This window comes from Chiloscyllium plagiosum, chromosome 21 (assembly GCF_004010195.1).
Source record: "Chiloscyllium plagiosum isolate BGI_BamShark_2017 chromosome 21, ASM401019v2, whole genome shotgun sequence".
Taxonomy (NCBI): domain Eukaryota; kingdom Metazoa; phylum Chordata; class Chondrichthyes; order Orectolobiformes; family Hemiscylliidae; genus Chiloscyllium; species Chiloscyllium plagiosum.
The window spans coordinates 12,673,254-12,693,807 of record NC_057730.1 but is presented as its reverse complement, the minus strand read 5'-3'; the positions used below and the strand labels follow the sequence as shown (position 1 = coordinate 12,693,807).

The window sequence follows — 20,554 nt, the reverse complement described above, 5'->3', positions numbered from 1 at the left end:
AATACAGTGACTTTGAATTGATATCTCTACTGGCAAGTGTGTTCTGGAAATAGCCTGACACTGCACAGAAAAAAAGTTTTAAAACATTCATCACAGGCAAAAATTCACCTTTAACGCTTAATCAAGTTGGAGCACGAGGGCCTTGGACAAATTATCAACACTCTTAACTCTGCAACAGAAACTTTGGATCATATTTAGTGTTCTTGGGAAACTATCCTGATTTTCCCTTGCTTCCTTCGTGAATCGTCTAATCTGTAATTATCTTCATTAACCAGAAAGTCATTGCACACTGAAATTACAGTGTTCAACAACGAAAATAAAATTTAAAAAAATCATTTCTATGCACATTTTTGAATAACACAGATCACATTGGGACAGTATTTTGAGATAGCATGCTAGATAGGAGCAAAGAGGTCCTTCTGCAGCTGTACAGGGCCCTGGTGAGACCGCACCTGGAGTATTGTGTGCAGTTTTGGACTCCAAATTTCAGGAAGGACATTCTGGCTATTGAGGGAGTGCAGCGTAGGTTCATGAGGTCAATTCAATGGCGGGACTATCATATGTTGAAAGATTGAGCGACTGGGCTTGTACAGTTGAGTTTAGAAGGATAAGAGGGGATCTGATTGAGACATACAAGATTATTAAAGGATTGGACACTCTGGAGGCAGGAAACATATTTCCCCTAATGGGCGAGTCCAGAACCAGAGGACATAATTTAAAAATAAGGGTTAAGTCATTTAGAACAGAGGTGAGGAGAAACTTCTTCACCCAGAGAGTGGCGGATATATGGAATGCTCTGCCCCAGAAGGCAGTGGAGGGCAAGTCTCTGGATACTTTCAAGAAAGAGATGGATAGAGCTCTTAGAGATAGTGGAATCAAGAGTTATGGGGTTAAGACAGGGACAGGATACTGATTGTGGATAATCAACCATCATCATAATGCATGGTGATGCTGGCTCGAAGGCCAAATGGCCTACTCCTGCACCTATTGTCTTGTTTCCTTGAAACAAGTACGTTAATATTTATCAACAAAGTAAACACAGGACAAAAACGCACAATTTCCTAAAGGACTGGCATTGAAAACCAAAAAAAATCTGAAACAGTTAAATGTGGATTTGCAAAAAATAGTCATTGTTGCAGCATCTTACAGATTTTTATGGTATGCATAAGTTGAAGTGGCAGGTTTGCTAGCCTTGTTAAGGAAACATATTTCCCCTAATGGGCGAGTCCAGAACCAGAGGACATAATTTAAAAATAAGGGTTAGGTCATTTAGAACAGAGGTGAGGAGAAACGTCTTCACCCAGAGAGTGGCGGATATATGGAATGCTCTGCCCCAGAAGACAGTGGAGGGCAAGTCTCTGGATACTTTCAAGAAAGAGATGGATAGAGCTCTTAGAGATAGTGGAATCAAGGGTTATGGGGTTAAGACAGGGACAGGATACTGATTGTGGATAATCAACCATCATCATAATGCATGGTGATGCTGGCTCGAAGGCCAAATGGCCTACTCCTGCACCTATTGTCTTGTTTCCTTGAAACAAGTACGTTAATATTTATCAACAAAGTAAACACAGGACAAAAACGCACAATTTCCTAAAGGACTGGCATTGAAAACCAAAAAAAATCTGAAACAGTTAAATGTGGATTTGCAGAAAATAGTCATTGTTGCAGCATCTTACAGATTTTTATGGTATGCATAAGTTGAAGTGGCAGGTTTGCTAGCCTTGTTAGTACAATGATGTGATGATGCAAAATAAGCTTGCTTACTGCACATTCAACATTTAAAGTAGTGTACTTCTGCTTCAGATTATATAAAATTTAATGATCTAATTTTTTTGTGTCATACAGTTTCCGTAAATTCACTGGATATAAATTGGTCATTGAGAAGAATTTAGTTGAAATGGCAAGTTTTTTTAAAAAGTTGAACTCCGCCCAAACTTTGCGGAAGGGGTTGGTGTTTAATTTAACCATAATTTGGCAACATTAATACTCAAGCAAAACCTGTGACACCTGTTTAGCTACTTCAGTGAATAAATCAAACCTGTGTTTGCTTCTCAGAAGTCAGACAACCTGACAAAGACTGGCTTGAAGAGATACACAAATGTGAAGTAACTTTATACTATTAAAATAGCTACAAAACTATCATACTCATACTCTGTCATACAAATTCAAATTGAACCAAAAATAATTCCATCTCAAACATCCAGCACAAGGAGAGAAAAAAAGCAATAAAGGCTATGCTGACAGGGTGAAGTATGGTAGGCTGTTTGGGTGGGACAGAAACACCAACAGGAGTTGGACCAAGGTTTGGTTCCGTAATTTCTATATAACTCACCTCCAATCCTTTTCTTTTGCTCATTTTCAGCTTCACTTTGAATCTCTCTGATGAGTCTCTCGTCATCTTCCTGCCAGAAAATTGAGGTCATTATTGATGGCGGCAGTACCAAGATAGTCACAACACATTCAAAATTATTGTAGCAGTTTGTGATGGATTAGTTGGCACAAGCAGCTTGTAGATGAGCCAGACAGGTCAAAAGATTCAAACTGTCTGTTAGGAGACATTCAGTTTTCAGAGTAACAGTGTCTGCTGTTGTCAAATACTTTCTTAAAAAGTAACATTCATAGTGGGTGCAACCTGCCTGTCAGTGTCAGGCAACAATGCAATCCTCAGACACACATCATACCCAATTCTGTTTCACCTAAATGGTTCAGCTTATAAACACATCATGATGTTTGTGTGAAACCAGAAATTAAGATGGATCGAAAGAAAGAGACAGATAGCTAGAAAAAAAACCTAGCATTCATAGAGTGCTTTGCAACACCCTAAAGTGCTTTATAGCCAATGAAGTACTTTAAGTGCAGTCACTATTACAATATAGGCAACACCTAAAGCAGCAAATCTGTAGATAGCAAGGTCCCATAAATAGACCTGAGGCAAATTATCAGAAGTGTGCTCATTGCTGTGGATGCTGACTTTCAGATGGCACATTAAACCAATGTCTGGTCTGGTATTTTCAGATGTTACATACTAAAGAAAATCAGGCAATTTTTCTGTGCATCCAGGGCAGCTACTGCCCACTCCGGCCCTTGATTAAGCCCATCTGCTGCTGAAAATTGGTCAGCTATAATTTTGCTACCTCCAGGTTTGAGACCAACTCTTCTCTCATTCATTTGATTTTTCTCCTCTCTTTTGATGTGCTTTAGTAAATTTCTTGCTGCTTCCTACTGCTCTTTCAGTAAATGATAAGTCTGAGATACAAGAGAAGGAGCAGAATAAGGACCCCCAAGCCACTATCTTTTCCTCAAAATTCAACTAGAACCTTCTGATACTATCAACAATCTGGTCAAAGGCCAATAATATTTATAGAGAAATCAGATCATTTGAACTGATAGGAATACACCATAAGACCTCATTTAAAAATACATTACTGTATAGACTAGAATCAACAAAACAAACTTGTAGTGATTGGAACCATAGGGACCTCATTCACTACGAGCTCCTTTATTGGGGATATTAACCTGGGCCAATCAGGAAAGCCTTGGCTGACCAATATAAGCAAGAGATTTAGAATTTCCTCAGTTCAGGAGACTGATTCAGAGTTGACTAGCCACAGCCAGTGTACTGTACACAAGTAAATAAAGGTTGATTTGATGACAGGATGCTAGCCTCTGTGCAGTTATTTCAAAGCTCTATTAAGTAACAGTATGGTTTACTTCCCCAAGAATTCTCTTATAAAACAAATCAATCTTTTAAGTTATTTACTTTTGCGGGGATTGCACACAATTGTGGTCACAGTCTTGTGGAGAATACTTCTCAACTCCAGTTATCAGAGGAAACCCGTTCATTTCCATCTTTTGACTATGGATGCCTTAATCTTGCTTTTCAAGCTCTGCTTGCTACATTTTTTTATTACCACAAGGCCTTGAAAGGGCCACAATAGATGCTTACACTAGGTTCAAACGAGGCTATCTTCAGGATCCTGTTTCTTCAATTCAATCTAAGATTAAGAGTTCCCTGCCTGACTTAAGTATTTAGTTTGTTTACAATGCAGGGCTATCTAACTATCGTTTATTATGGCTAGCTTCTTTCGGTTGCCTGCAAAGCACAAGTACCAAAGGCAACTAACACTCTCAGCAAACATACAGATAAACAGACACTAGAGAACTTTCCTAAGTTCCTCATGTTGCCACAATGAAGTAGCATGTTTTTGAATGTTCTTAGATTGACCCTCATTAAGTACTCCTCATTTGTAATTTCTTTTATGTGAAAAATAGGTTGTACAACTTTTCAAGGTTTATTAAATGCTTTTAAACAAATTTAGCTCGAATTCAGCAAACAAAAACATCTTTCAGGCATGCAGGCGCTGCAAATGTCATTTCTCCAGTTGCTTAATTAAGGAAGCCCTCCTGCTATTTCACAGATCACTCTCTTCTATTTTAACTATGTTAAAAAAAAGAATTACCATTTCTGAGTGTTCTGACAATCTCTAAATCTTAGCATTATTATTAGCTTTCCTTTACAACTATAACCTTCACAGATATAAAAATTACCTCTAAAATTATTAACAAACTAAACATTTGCTACACGTTGATTGGAAATGCATATACCAATGTTAGGACAAAAGATAAAAATGAACATGCCACAATCAAATTAATGTTGAGCTCCAACATAATAACTGTATGAAAGGCTAATACTTGTCCCTTCAATTTTTCCTTTCCAGCACTCAACTCCACAACCAATGTGTCAAAGCGTTTGCTGAGGGACAGAGGAAAAGGAAACAAAAGAAATCCATTTGTTTTGGAACCATTGCTATTGAAAAGTGGAATCAGTTGATTTCTGACCAACAGTACTGAGGGGGCATTATTGCCACAGCAACTCAGTATTGAGTGAACAGGACATGTGGATGCAGCAGCCTATGTCAACAGTACCAGACTGTAATCAGGCCTTGAGTGTTGCAGCCGGACACAGCCAGTTTCATTCCCTTGGAATTATAAACAACTCCTTAGCCAAAGAGTTGTGAGAATGTGGCACTCATTATTATAAGGAGTGGTTGAAACAAGTATTAAGCATTTAAGGGAAGGCCAGATATACATGTGAGAACGAACAAAATAGAGGGTTATGCTGATAGATTTAGATGAGGAAAGATAGGAGGCGGCTGAATTGGAGTATAAACACTAACAAAGTCTGGTTAGGGCAAATAGTCTGTTTCTGAGCAGATTATAGTGTGTATTCCACTCACCTGGAGGATAAAATTATTAGAACGTTTAGTCACTCAGGATACACTCAATCCTTATTGATTTGCTACCCACAGTTCCACATACTTTCCAGGTTGGCCCCAGACCCCATCTTGAATTTTCCAGTTCCACATGCAGTCTGCCTTGATAAGCATTGGACATTCTTTTGAGGACCATAGGTGATGGATTTGCATTTTCTGTTATACGTGGGAAGTCCATAAGAAGGACTGGTTATATAGAAAGACATATTTGTATACCCTTTAATGAGATTAACAAAGTGACAATTTGGTGATGTCAGTCCAAATCAGGATGGCATCAATTACTCATGAAAGGAAAAAGTGGAAAGGGATATGAATCAATCTGCTTGACCTGTTTTTTTAAAAATCTTGCCTATTGTCTAATTAATTGTATAATTGCGAAAGACAATTATGAAAATGCATTGCACAAGCAAATACTTAATGGTAATTAAATTTGTATAGAAACTGTGCATTCCCAGCAATAAATTATCACTGCTTCAGGATAAATGATCAGGATTACACCAGTCTGAGGATACCTATTGTTCTGAATGACAGTCACAGTGTGAAAATAAGAACCAACTTTGAATTTTAAATTGGTTAAGTGACAGAATGCACTTAATCTGACTATATAATGGAGCAGTCTCTTATTTTGCTCTTATGTTGCAAAGATTGTAAGAAATTTGCTTTCTCCCCAATTTACTTAAATAAGGTGAATATTAACTTGCATTTATAATTTTGTAAATTAAATCCTAGATTGCAGAAACGTTCCTCTTGGTTAGGATCTTTTGCATTACGACTTGCGAAGAATGTAAACTTAAAATTAAAACATTGGCACTTGGAATAGTTGCCAGGACTTGCATTGCAGCTCTCCTAAATGTTGCACAGTTAACTTCTCTTGCAGCATTCAGTTTGATGCCAGCTCAACGGAAGTTGGAAGATTGAAGATTAAAAGGGTGCCTATTGGGATGTACAGAGGATATACCAAGTAGTTAGATATTATCAGCCACTCTGCAGACATTGAACATGTTATAAAGGTGCTGCTTAGATTGCTGAAGAATGATCTGTTAACTTCAATGGTGGTTAGAGATTGGAATACATTTATTTTGAGGTCCCACGAGTTGCTGTGGTTGGTACCCAAGCATACAGGCTTTCTTTCTTTGACTCAGATGAAGGAGTACCCGTTTTAGCTTCTGCTTAGGATGTGTGGCATCATTAAGGATGATATGCTTTCTAGAAGGATTTCTGTAATCATGACATATCACAAAACTGCAGTTAAGGCAGCAAATAAACAACGTTTCTTTAAAATTCACCTATTGTGCTAGAAGGTCTAGGTTTTTTTTGGCAGCTTGATTTGAATTATCAATTTCTGTTCTTCTTCACAACTATCTTCAGTACAGAAGGAGACCATCTGACACACTTTACCCCTGCTAGCTCTTTGCAAATGCAACTCAGAGTATTGATTTGGCTGTGCTCGCTCTCTAAATACTCGTATCATCTTCTGCTTCAAATGTTTAGAAATTTTATGCTCCCTAACTACTCATGCAACTGGAACTAAACCAATTAAAACAAAACTGGCATTCTGTTCAATCTATATCTGAGCTTCAAATGCTCCATCCAATTCATCACCAGATGCCTCACACCTTCGTGAAAGTTTGCAACAAAAAACATATTTTTTTCAAGTTTATTCTAATGCTGAACTTTTTTGATTTGAGTTCAGGCATTAGACAGTAGAGGTTGGAAACATGTTTATTCACAGAAATACGTCCAAGCTGAGATTAATACCCTGCTGGCAACACAGTTTGCTGGAGGAAGGAAACATATCACTCCATTCAAATTTAAACAAGTCTTGTGATTTGTTCAAGATGTATTTGATTGGTTAATGTTTGCAGAGTTTTTGTTTTATTATTGTTCATTCATGGGATGTAGCATTTGTTGCATATTCACAGCTGCCCTTAAATTAAATAATTTGCCAGGCCATGAGGGTAGTAAAGAGTTAATCATATTGCTATGGGCTGTAGGCCCATGTAAGAGGCCAGCCATCAGTGTAGATGATAGATTTCCTTCCCCTAACTTTTGATTGCAGATTTATTAATTAAATGAACTTACATTACACTAGCTACCATTAGTGGAATATTGTGTGGCAGGGACTGGGTCCCTAGACTGGGTCCCTAGATTACTAGCACAGTGACATTACCACTTCTCCACTGTTTCCACTTTTTAAATAACATTACTTAATTTTGTTAGTTTTAACGATAAAGTTACAAGGAGTTTATTATAGCTTACGACATACAGTAAAGTGTATCAACTACTGCAAATATTAAAGATGGTGATGTACAAGTTGACTTCTGAAGCTTCCGTCAATCCTTTTAAAACAAGGCCCAATTTGTAAGTATAAAATGTGAATCTTTGATGTCGGTTGTTTCCAGTTGGAAATGTGAAAAGGAACTAAACACTTGTAATTGAAATAAAATAATGCCCTCGGCTTAATTTAATAAAATATAATTCAAAGATAGTTAGAATAACAGTTTTTTTAAAAAATGGCCAAATTCATCATCTTTGACATTTGTAACAAAGGGTTTATTGAATTTATGGGTCACTTTAGCCATGAGAAGCCCACTCTAGATCAGATGTGATGCTTCTGTGTTGCTTCCCCTGCAAATCATCTTCCCCTCCACTCACTAAATTGAATATTCTGCATTTTTTGAATGATTTGATGACAGTTCGTACATTAATATAATCCTATGATTTGATGATAAAACCCTACAAAACATTACATTGCCACTACACACATTTCTTGCTCTTTTTCTCTGTCAACTATCAACCTAACCGATTCAGCATGAACATGATCGTTGAATGGTTTGTTGAGGCACTTAATCTATGTTGCTGATGTAACATCATGGATAGTCATGTTTTGGCTGTTGTCTGATAATGAAACAGTAGAAACTGATGATTTTGAAAGAGGTCTTATGGTAGTCTCAGAGTAATCATGGTCTGTCACAACACAAGAAACATTTAAGTGACCACACAAACTGGCTGTTACTCTGAAGTCATTGCTGGACTCAAGGTGGATTTCGTACTGTATTTGTGGTGATGACATAATGGCACAGATTTTCTAATAGTCAGATAGTCATTTCTGCAGCATGGGAGGGTGCAGGTTGGGATCCTATGGAGTTGTTAACATATCTTTCTCCAAGGGAACTGCCAGGGAAGCTGATTTCAGGGCAACCCCCCTGAAATCATCGGAAAGAATCCATTTCAATTGGAAAATCTGGGGCTTTCCATTGCAATTGAATTAATAGTTACCCAGAAACCTTTAGGTAATTAAAAACCTAGTCGAACTCCTGGGTAGCTATTAAACTGACCATCCCCCCACCCCACCTATCACACGCATTACCAACACCTCCCTTTATCTTGTGGATCCAACAATGCTGCACACAGTCTCCCACTCCTCTGTCTCATTAAATAAAACATTTCTCATCCTCTCATCACAAGACCCAGCACATCCTGCCCATCCTGATCAATTCTAAAAGCTCCACAGCTGATCTGTTATTCCTACCCACCTTGTGTCAAAGTATAATAAACTCTCACCATCCTTACATAATGACATTTCACAGGAGTTATCAAAGTGGCTCTGTAATGCTGGTCATTTTACTTCACAAAATATGGCAGCTACTACTATGACAAAGGGGGCATGATTTACCTTCCACCCCCCCCCCCAACTACTGTGCGATAAAAAGGCAGGCCAAATTGGCCATGATTGCAATCCTCTGCTAGAACCATGAAGCTCTGTCTTAACAGAGAAAATGGGAGATCATCATTTCTACTCACAAAATCCGGCTCATTCATTCAGATATCCAAGGACCCATTCTGGTTTGAGCTTCCCAAGATCAGGCCAATGGTAATCTTGTTCAGAGGGGATATTTGACATTAAGCAGCTTCTTCATTGGAGTTTGGGGGGGGTGGAGTGGGGTGGACTGGACATTTCCTTTTATTCTGGCACCAGTATTTCACCGAAACCAAATTCTTCCACTGCAGTACATGTTTTGATGAGCAAGCACACATTATGCCTTTTAGCCTGAAACCATCTTTGTATTTAATTTCTTTTGCTGGAGAAACCAGTTCTGTTAATTGGTTGCTATGCACAGGCTGCTTTGTGATGGTACCATAACCTTGTACACATTTTCTTCGAAACATGATCTCCACAGCCTACTGAATCCCGTGAGCTGACTGAAAGGCGAGTATAACACAAAACATGCATTTCCGAGCTGAACATCTGAGGCTAACACCTAATCATGCTATAACCATGCGTTTGGTAGCTAAAAAATGCGAGGGTTGACTCGTGCTGAGTCTAGGCTTAAGCATGTATTTTGCTGCCAAAAAGTGGTTAGACTCTACTCCACAACCTAAAATATGTTAAGTCGGATTTCTGCTACAAATTAATTCGTGCGCGCGTTTGGCACTTCATTCGTTTTGGTGTTATTCCACCAGCATTTAAAAGTTTTTGGCTGCAGAAAATAAAAAAATAAAATTAAAGGATTTATGCTCTGAAGCCTTCGCTCCTTTAAGGGTGAAAACTTGCATGTGAATCTAGATTATTCTGAAAGCGAATGTGAGTAATTCTGAAATGGAGTATGAACGTGAATCTGTGCTGTCCTGAATGTGAATCTGAAATATTCTGCTCAAGAAACGGAACGATAATTCTGGAAGGCTGGGATCATGAAAATCTTCACCATCACCATCTGTAAGTATAATTCCTCACACATTTGTTGTGGGTGAAATTGGATGGGAGCCCATTCAAATCATCCCCAATGGTCCACATGCCAGGCCTCTCCAGCTGAGACTGCTGACTGAGGCTTTCTCCCTGAAGTGGAAATTCTACCTAAAGAATGTAGCTGCCATACAAGGAAAGCATAGCTTAAAAACTGAACTTGGCGAGTGCGACTTCTTTAAGAATTGGGTGAGTAAACCTTAGCAAGCTCAATTAGCTGTCAATTCATTGTCGCATTAATTCAATCACTTACAATGAAGTTGGATCAGTATCTGTGACTAGGATGTGGCTCAAAATAGTCCATAATAGCACATGGTATCTCCTGAACCAACGGTCTTAAGAACAACATAATTAGACTGTACTGAGCATTGTCTGGCTTTGCACAAGGAGTTCCATGGAGTGAGTGTGTCTTTCTTCTCTATATGGGCCAGTTTGAGGTGGGGAGGGCTGTTGCAGCAGGTGACATGTCTGGCCACCGGTTCGAGGTCTGGTCTAGTGCTGACAGGTCAAGTTGCTCGAGGGCACCTAGACAAGTGAAGACAGTAATGTTAGGTGCCTCAGCGTCACGTTGATGCTGAGGGTGAAAGTTGGTGTCAGAGAACCACTTGCTGTTGTTTCAAAAGTGAAGCACATGGAAAATAAAGAACGTTCAGGATAAGTGCTGCAAACGCTTTGGGTGGGGAAAGCGAGCTGACATGTGAGGGACAGGGCTGCATCTGGTCATTGGACTTTAATGTACCAGATGTTGGCAACACAAGCATACAGAGTGTGTACTCCCAGGCCATCCTGCAGCGTTGATTATTTGCGTTGCACTTCCTTAGCACAGACACTGCTAGGAAACTGCCCGAGATCTACACTCCTGTGCATGCAGCCATCTGAACAGTAGGTAAGGCTGAAAAGGAATGGGGACAGCGAATGAATCAGAGCGAGCGAATGTCATATACACACATTGCTACCCCCTACTTCCACATGATGTAACTGGCACTCACCATAGATTCCCAAATGTGGCATCTTGTTACTATCTAAGGACAGAGGGGCACAAAGCATCTAGGCCCTACACAGAGATAGAGACCATCACATGAATGGTGTAAAACAGGTTTTTATAAACAAAACTTTCTATTTACATAACTGTCAGCCATGGTCCCATGAGTCTTCAGTATGATTTCCTCCTTGTGTCCTTCCAATGAACCACACTGAGCTACCCTGCTTCAGTATGGAATGGAGGGAATCTGTTCCATCATGGAGGTCATTGATGCAAGAGGGTTGGTCAGAGTCAAAAGGTGTGGCGCTGGAAAAGCACAGCAGGGCAGGCAATATTGAGGAGCAGGAAAGTCAATGAAGGGCCTGTGCCCGAAACGTCGAATCTCCTGTTCCCTGGATGCTGCCTGACCTGCTGTGCTGTTCCAGCAATAAAGTTTCAACTTTGATCTCCAGCATCTGCAGACCTCACTTTCTCCTGTTTTGGTCATAAGCCCTTCATTAGGGATCTGGGGTTGGTCTGGACATACCAGACATGTGAGGGTCTTCTAGTCACAGACAAGTTGATCATTCTTGGCTTGATACTCCAATGGTCGGGCAGGGTGGAGAAGGAGACCCCAGTGACCCGAATGAAAGTTGCCAAGGGGCCTGTGAGCGGCTTCCCTATGTGCCTCATGGCACCATTTCTATGCACTTGTGGGATCAGGGCTCCATGACCGGTGCCAAGAATCCTTGTCCTTTCCTCAATCCTAAGGATCAATGAATGGAGCAATGGAAAATAGGTGGTCATGACTCTTCAGTAGACCCTGAAGGTACTAGGCTTGTCTCTCCATGCCAGCTCAACCCTGTCTATGGAACAAATACAAAGTTGCAGGACTTACTCCAGTTTCTGAGCAATCAGGGCCAGTGTGTCAGAGGACATACTGTATCAATCCAGCTTGTCAGCTAGGAGGCTCAGTGCATTTTGTAAGCCCGTCTGCCATTGCTGCTCCTACCTTTGCCCATCCCTAATTGCTCTTGTTGTAGTGGTGCTGTTCCACCTTCTTGAATCTTTGCAGCTCATGGAGCGGTAGGTACTGTACAACCATAAGTCCATAATGTGTAGGAGCTGAACTGTGCCTTTGGCCCACTGAGTCTGCTCTGTCATCCAGAGATTATGGCTGACATGAATCCTCAACTCCACTTTCCTGTGTTTTCCCTAATAACCTTACTGATTAAAAAAAAGCTCTCTCAGACTTGAATATTCTCAATGGCAGCCTCTATAGCCTTCTGCTGCAAAGAATTCCCCAAAGTGACGACACCGAGGAGAAAAAACATCCTCATTTTTCTGTGCTAAGTTCACCCTTACTCTGAGATCATGGCCTCTGGTCTTGGAATCCCCACAGGGGAAACAACCTCTCTAAGTCAATGCTGTCAAGCCCTTCAATGTATTATAGGTTTTAATATGAGACTTCTTGACATCAATTTTGAAGACTTCCAGAGCTCTCTCTTGACTATATACCATTATTCCACCACCTCTGGTGGGTCTAATCTATGAGAGAGACAGGACACACCCACAGATGGTGGTGGTGGTGGTATCTGGGATATTCGAAAATAGTTGAGATAGCCTTTCCAATTTTGACACAAGCTTCCACATATTGGTTGTGAAAACTTTACAAGATCAACAGGGTTGAGACTGCCCTTCTCATTTCCAATTTTGGGTGACCTGTCCAATTGAATTCCTTTTATTAGACTTTGTAGTGATTTGTCAATGGCTTCCTCAGCCATTTCCGAGGACATTTATGAGTAAACCACATTGCTGTATTTCGGAAATCACATTTGACAGGCCAAAATTTTCTTCTATAGTGAGCCAGATGTGCTTTATGAGATTGGACAGTGGTTTTGCAATCACCATGAATTTGCTTTGTATTTTAGGTTTACTCATTGAATTAAAATTACATCTGTTGCCATGGTGGAATTTGAACCCTCAGAAAATTAGCTCTGGCTTATTATCCCAGTTAGAGAAAGCGAGGACTGCAGATGCTGGAGATCAGAATAGTGTGCGTGGTGCTGGATAAGCACAGCAGGTCAGGCAGCATCAGAGGAGCAGGAGAATCAACGTTTCAAGCACTGGCCCTTCATCAGGAAACTATGATTCCTAATGAGGGGCTTATGCCCGAAACGTCAATTCTCCTGCTCCTCTGATGCTGCCTGACCTGCTGTGCTTATCCAGCACCACACTCTCGACTTAATATTCCAGTTACCAAGGCAGCATTGTGGCTGAGTGGTTAGTACTGCTGTCTTTCAGTGCCAGGGAACCAGAGTTCAATTCCTGCCTTGGGCGACTGTCTGTGGAGTTTACACATTCTCCCGCATCTGTGTGGGTTTCCTCTGGTTTCCTCCCACAGTCCAAAGATGTGCAGGTCAGGTGAATTGGCCATGCTAAATTGCCCATAGTAAAAGGTGCATTAGTCAGGGGTAAATAGAGGATTGGGGAATGCGTCTGGGTAGGTTAACCTTCAGAGGATCAATCTTCGGAGGGTCAGTGTGGACTTATTGGGCCAAAGGGCCTGATTCCATACTGTAGGGAATCTAATCTTACCACTACGTTACTGCCTCTCCAAATTTGCTATAGATATCTCGATTTCAGAGGTCTCTGATAACTGTTCATTTTAAAAGAGAATGTTAGATTTTTTTTTGTTAACCAAAGGCATCAATGGAGAAAGGGCAAAGCAACTTTATGAAGTAAGGTCAGAGATGATCTCACCAAATGTTACAATAGGCTCGATGAGCTAAAATGGTAAATTCCTGTTCCTATCATCCAACAGCCCAGAAATCAGGAGTCAAACGTTTGGTGCGTGATACAAGTTTTACAAGAATCAGTACTGTGTCATATTCTTTAATTCTGTAGGAAAGCACCAAAGTTCACTCTGAAGTGTCTATATTTAACACAAATTAGTAGCTTCAGTTTTTAGATTGGGTCTGCCTAACTTGCACATACAAATTAGACAACCAACTGAAAAAGTGAGTCAAAAATCTGGCATTATGCTATAACCTCAATTTGAATAGCATAACATCACAGGCAGGAAATGCATTTCAGAAGATACGCGATTCTGGGGTCTGATTAATCAAAACATAAAAATCATCTCCAATGAATGCAATTTATGAAGATTAGTGTATAGGATTTCCATTCATAATTACATCCATATAAAGTGCAGAGTTGCGAGGTAATGGTATAGTTCCAGTGAGAAACTGTTTTGTAGCCATTTCATAAAATCACAGAACAAAACGCAATATGACTTGTTGATTTAACACTGTCTGTGCAGCTGTTCACAACAGCAAACCAATTGTCCCCATTTCCCCATGGATGCTTCACATTTTTGCCTTTAAGTATATATCCAAGTCTTTTTGGAAAGCTATTACTGAACCTGCTTCCATTACCCTTTCAGGCAGCACATTCCAGATTATAATCATGCGCTGCATAAATAAATTTCACCCCAGCTTGCCGCAGATTCTTTTTCCAACCACCTTAAATAGCTGGCTTCTGGTTACTGGCCCTTGTGTCATTAGAAACTATTTTTCCTTATTCACTCTGCAAAAACTCATTGCTAATTTTGACAATCTCCTTCAAAAACCCCTCCTTCAAATTTTACAGTTGCAAAGGTGGTTTATTAACACGTTCTTGTCTTTTGGTACTTGGACTTCTCATGATGATTTTGCTAATGTTTTTTTCTACTAATTCCACTTCCAATTAATTTCTCTACCTGATCTTTGCAATGTACGCAGAGGAACAAATGGAGTGATGCAACTGGTAAAAATTGCAGAGGTTTCTGTGCTCGCAAAATCTGCACTCTCATGTATCTAAATGCACGATGTGCACACTGTGGAGAGAATCAGCATTTGTAACAGATGCTGTTAGCAATAAACGTGGAAGCAACATGAATGACAAGATGTTTTGTCAATGCTAGACTTGCTACAGAATCCCTACAGTGTGGAAACAGACCATTCAGCCCACTGAGTCCACAGACCCTCTGAAGATATCCCACCCAGACCCACTCCCCTGTCCTATTCCTGTAGCCTGCACAGCCCTAGACACAATGGACTATTTAGCATGGCCAATCCACCTAACCTGCACATCTTTGGATTGTGGGAGGAAACTGGAGCACCTGGAGGAAATCCACACAGACCCGGGGGATAATGTGCAAACTCCACAGAAACAATTGCCCAGAGGTGGAATGAAACCTGGGTCCCTGGCGCTATGAGGCAGCAGTGATAATCACTGAGCCATTGTGCCACCCAGAACTATAAATTTGGATGCTTTTTTGTATTGGCACAATCATGGGTTGTCAGATTCTCTGTGGTATTGTGAGGAGCTGTCAAATTCTCATCAAGTACTTGTGTGCTGGCATTGCCCTGTTTACCTGTAAACAACCGGCAGGGAACTATCTTCGAGACCATTGGTCAGTGCACAAATAGATGATGATATAAGCCATCTGTTACTAAACTCACAGACATCATTTTGGAGTCCATTGTGAAGGATGAGATATCTGAATACTTGGAAGTGTATGGTAATCAGCATGGTTTCATTAAGGGGATATCATGCCTGACAAATCTGCTAGAATTCTTTGAGGACAACAAAGTTAGACCAAGAGAACCAATGGATGTTATCTACCTGGATGTCAAGAAGGCTTTTGACAAGGTGTCACACAGGAGGCTGCTGAGTAAGACAAGGGCCCATTGCATTAGAGGCAAGGTACTAGCATGGACAGAGGCTTGGCTTTCTGGCAGAAAGCATATGATGGGGATTAAAGGGCCTTTCTCAGGATGGCAGCCGGTGACAAGTGGTGCGCCACAAGGCTCAGTGTTGGGACCACAACTTTTCATTTTACACATTAATGATCTAGATGATGAAAATGAGGGCATTCTGGCTAAGTTTGCAGATGATACTAAGGCAGGTAGAGGGACAGGTAGCATTGAGGAGGCGGGGAGGTTGCAGAAGGATTTAGACAGGTTTGGAGAGTGGGCAAGTAACTGGCAGATGGAGTACAAAGTGGGAAAGTGTGAGGTCATGCACTTTGGTAGGAAGAATAGAGGCATGGGCTAATTTCTAAATGAGGACAAAATTCAGAAGTCTGAAGTGCAGAGACTTGGGAGTTCTAGTGCAAGTTGGAAGTTGAGTCAGTAGTTAGGAAAGCAAATGCAATGATGGCATTTATTTTGAGAGAACTTGAATATAAAAGCAGAGATGTACTTCTGTAGCTCTAACCCTCTGGTCAGACCACATTTGGAGTGTTGTGCACAGCTTTGGGCCCCATATCTCAGGGTGGATGTACTGGCCCTGAAGGGTAATCAGAGGAGGTTCAGGAGAGTGGTCCCAGAAATGAAAAGTTTAACGTAAGAGGAACATTTGAGGAATCTGGGTCCATAACTGATGGAGTTAAGGATGAGGGGGGGGGGGGGGGATCTAATTGAAACTTACAGAATATTGAATGGCCTGAACAGAGTGGATGTTGGGAAGATGCTTCCATTGGTAGGAGAGACTCGATCCTGAAGGCACAGCCTCAGAGTGAAGGGAAGACATTTTAGAATGGAGATAAGGAGAAACGTCGTCAGCAAGAGAGTGGTGAATCTGCAGAATTCACTGCTACAGAAGGCTGTGGTGACCAGGTCATTTAGTATATTTAAGATAGAGATAGATTCTTGAGCGAAGGGGATCAAGGATTATGGGGAGAAAGTGGGAGAATGGGGTTGAGAAACTGATCAGTCATGATTGAATGGCTCATGAAGCAGAGAACACCTAATGGCAGTTCTGCCCAGCTGCAAGTTGAAACCTGCTATATACTTCATTGCTGACTTACGATGATGGTGATAACACAACCCTTCTCTTTGCAATAACCTCACAAGCATTACTACTTCGATGAAGGCTCACTAGACTTAAAATGTTAACTCTGCTTTCTTCCCACAGATGCTACCAGACCTGCTGAGCTTCTCCAGGAATTTCTGATTTGGTTTCACTAGCATCGGTTTTCCCTCAGGGAATTCTGTTAATTATTATTCACATGCAACTCATATCTGCAATTTAAATTTCATTCACTTCATTTTAATTTCCCACAGCCAACTTGTCTGTCAGCAGTAAGGCAGAGACAAGAATCAGCCAGACTTCAGGATGTAAGGGTTGCTGTCTCCAAAAACTAACACTTTCTACACAAACTCACACAAGCTGCACAAATTTCACATTGAATTTAATTTTCCATTAATATCAGCTAATATAATCATTATCATCACTGTTAATATTGTTTGAAATTTTACGAGAACAAAATACTGAGCAGGTTGAAAACTTGAAATAAAAATAGAACATTCTGGAAATACTCAGCAGAAAGTTCACTTGGCAATCTTTGGTTGTCTGTTATTTTAATTCTCCTCCCTCCACCCACTGATTTTTTTGTCCTCATTTTTCTAGACTGTTTCAAAGAAGCTTAGTGCAATTTGCAGGAACGCCACCTCATCTTTCAACGAAACAATTCATAATAGCCTTTCTGACTCATCAGAGTTCAACAATTCCAAATTATAGCCCATGCTTCCATTTGTTTTGCATGGCAATGGTTGATGGTACTAACGCTTTTCAACTTGCAGCTCAAGGATATCCAACGACCATCTTGTTTTGACTTTTACTACGAATCTAATCTGATCTACTCCTTGTTTTGTTTAATCTCACCATACTGTGACCTAACTGCATACCTTCCCTTGGATTCTTTCCTCTATTCTTTTCCCTACTTAAAAACCATTCCACTTCTGACAAAGGATCACCAACCTAAAATATTAGCAGTTTCTTTCTCCACAAACTGCTGTCAGACATATTGAGAATTTCCAACATATGCTGTTTACTTGGCAAATTTGCATTTCAATAAGGAAAATGGAAATTCCTTCTCAGAAGAATTTAGCAGGGTCAGGATTTGAGAACTGATGAAAACTGACAAATGTGGCTTCCAGGTTGCAGCAGTGAGTCTCCTCAGAAAAAACAGGATTATAGACCTTCACATAGGAGACCATTCAGCCCATCGCATCTGCACAGCTCTCCAAATGAGAAATTTGCAAGGTGCCATTCTCCTGCCTTCTCCCATAACCCTGCATATTCTTTTTCAGATTCCCTTTTGGATGTTTTAATTAAACCTGTCTCCACCACAGTTTCAAGCAGTGTGTTCCTTTAACCACTTGCTACATGAAACGAGTTTTCCTGCAGAAGCCCAGACTTATAATGTCTGCTACATTGATCGACAATGAATCGACATTCATTGTCATGACATTTAAAGACACCCAAGTGCAATAATAAAAGTATTTCATCAATAGCAATATAAACACACTAAAATAACACATGGGTATGCGTAGGAGCCTCTCCTTTTCTCGTGAGGAATAATCAACAAAATGTTAGGACAGCCTCTTGATCTTGTGCTGCAGGATTTAATTGCTTCAGGATACTACTACCCAGGAAAAATTACTCAGACCTATAAAATAATGCAATAAATCTGCATCACTTAACAGTACTGAGAGATTATGACACACTTCGATTTACATTTCAAAGCCTTTAAAATAAATTCAATTTTACTTTAGAAAGGTGACTATTACACAAGTTTTCAAGACAACTGCCTGTTGATATACATTCTCAATGACTATGAATAATTTCATATTGACACCATTGGGCATTATAACTGCTGACGTTTATTTAAAGGTAGTCTTTTGGGGAATGTCTATTTACTTCATGTTACTAGAGATATTCAGCATTCAACACAGCTGCGTAACACTATGCAGTGTGTGCTCTCGTTCAAAATTAGGCAACAGCAGAGTTGATAATTTCCATTACAGTAGTTAACTCTTGCTTGGTTTTTGTATGATGCCTTCCATACCTTCCTTAAGTGACCAGCCTTCATATTTAAGTCAATGCAAGTTGTCAGGCACCTCGCTGTAAGGAATAATACAGTCAAGTCCAATGTCATCCTGGCACACAATACATTTATAGGATACAAATTCCTAATTTTTACTGTTCACTGGATAATCCCAATTTAAACTATTTAAAATTTACTGCCAGAGGAGACAAGTAAATGCAAAACAAATTGCTACCTGAGATCTCATTGTACACCTGTGGCTTTTTAAAAAATTTCTTTGCTAGTTCAAAACTGCATAAAAACATTAATTTCAGAGGAAAATTAGTTTCCAGAAGAGTGACATTATTAGAAATCAATCGTATTAAAGTACCATGTGCCTGAAATTAAAAGAAAAAAAAGGTTTAAAGGGAAAGACAGCATTTTAATATGATCAATTGTCCAGATTCATTAGCTCACTCAAACATTATTTGAAATCTGTCTGGTAGCATTTGACCTTAAAAGTACAGCAGCCAAAGTATGTAAACTTTGATCTATCCTGCTGTTTTGAGCTCCTCAATTTGGAACCTGCTCAAAAAGGCAATAGTCAATTATTCGAGCTTCTGTCATCACCATTCCCAAATGAAAGCAGATTCCATGCGTCAACTCATGAGGAAGGCACTGATGTTGACTTACCAACAGGAGGAGTAGACTGGCAAAATGCCAAGGCACCTGCATCGAATGTCATTAGTAACCTGCTGTTGATGTGGGATTATCTTCATTGGGTTGTGTCAAAATGAGGTTTTCAACAGAAAGATCAACACAAGTAGGCTAAGAGTACATAATGCAGCAGCTAATAATAGTGAGCTCTGACAACTATAAATGCGTCTTATCCATCATGCATTTACAGTTCTGAAACAGATTTAATAGATTTTCTGATCAGTTTTCAATATTGACAATAATCTGCTCAAAATAAGTGCTAAAATATTGAGAGGCAAGATCTAAGCACTGGAATTTTGACAAAGACTGCAGTCAATACAGAAGGATCCAGAATACCAATATGGATTACGATTAGCTAATAAAAGTTGTCAACTTTCAAATTTGGCACTTTCAAAACTTTAGAACTTCACAAATTATGAAAAATTAGTTAATACACCAGCGATAGTTATAGCTATTCAAATAGCGGCAATTAAAAAGCCAAATACACAGCATAAACTGGACAAGTATACACAAATACTTGAACAGGTTGGAGAATTAAAAGGAGCACAAATAGGGCAACTATAGGTCTGAGCTAGGATGGCAAGTGGGGTTGCAATCAGGCACCAACCCAAACCAGATTATTGTCTCAGTCCAGAATTACACAGGGGAGAGGGGCCAGCAGGAGGTCATTGTTCACATTGGAACCAACGATATAGGAAGGGAAAAGGTTGAGATTCTGAAGGGAGATTACAGAGAGTTAGGCAGAAATTTAAAAAGGAGGTCCTCAAGGGTAGCAATATCTGGATTACTCTCAGTGCTACAAGTTAGTGAGGGCAGGAATAGGAGGATAGAGCAGTTGAATGCATTGCTGAGGAGCTGGTGTATGGGAGAAGGAATCACATTTTTGGATCATTGGATTCTCTTTTGGGGTGGGAGTGACCTGTACAAGAAGGACAGATTGCACCTAAATTGGAAGGGGACTAATATACTGGCAGGGAAATTTGCTAGAACTGCTTGGGAGG

General features: G+C 40.1%; 1 protein-coding gene across 1 annotated transcript in view; it reads right to left on the bottom strand.

Moving 5' to 3' along the window:
- rnf216 (ring finger protein 216) overlaps window positions 1–20,554 on the bottom strand; it is a 230,293-nt gene that overhangs the window by 5,607 nt on the left and 204,132 nt on the right. The window contains exon 16 of the mRNA XM_043711263.1: window positions 2,336–2,405. Within this exon, the coding sequence (XP_043567198.1) occupies window positions 2,336–2,405 (70 nt within the window). The remainder of the gene's footprint in view (window positions 1–2,335; window positions 2,406–20,554) is intronic.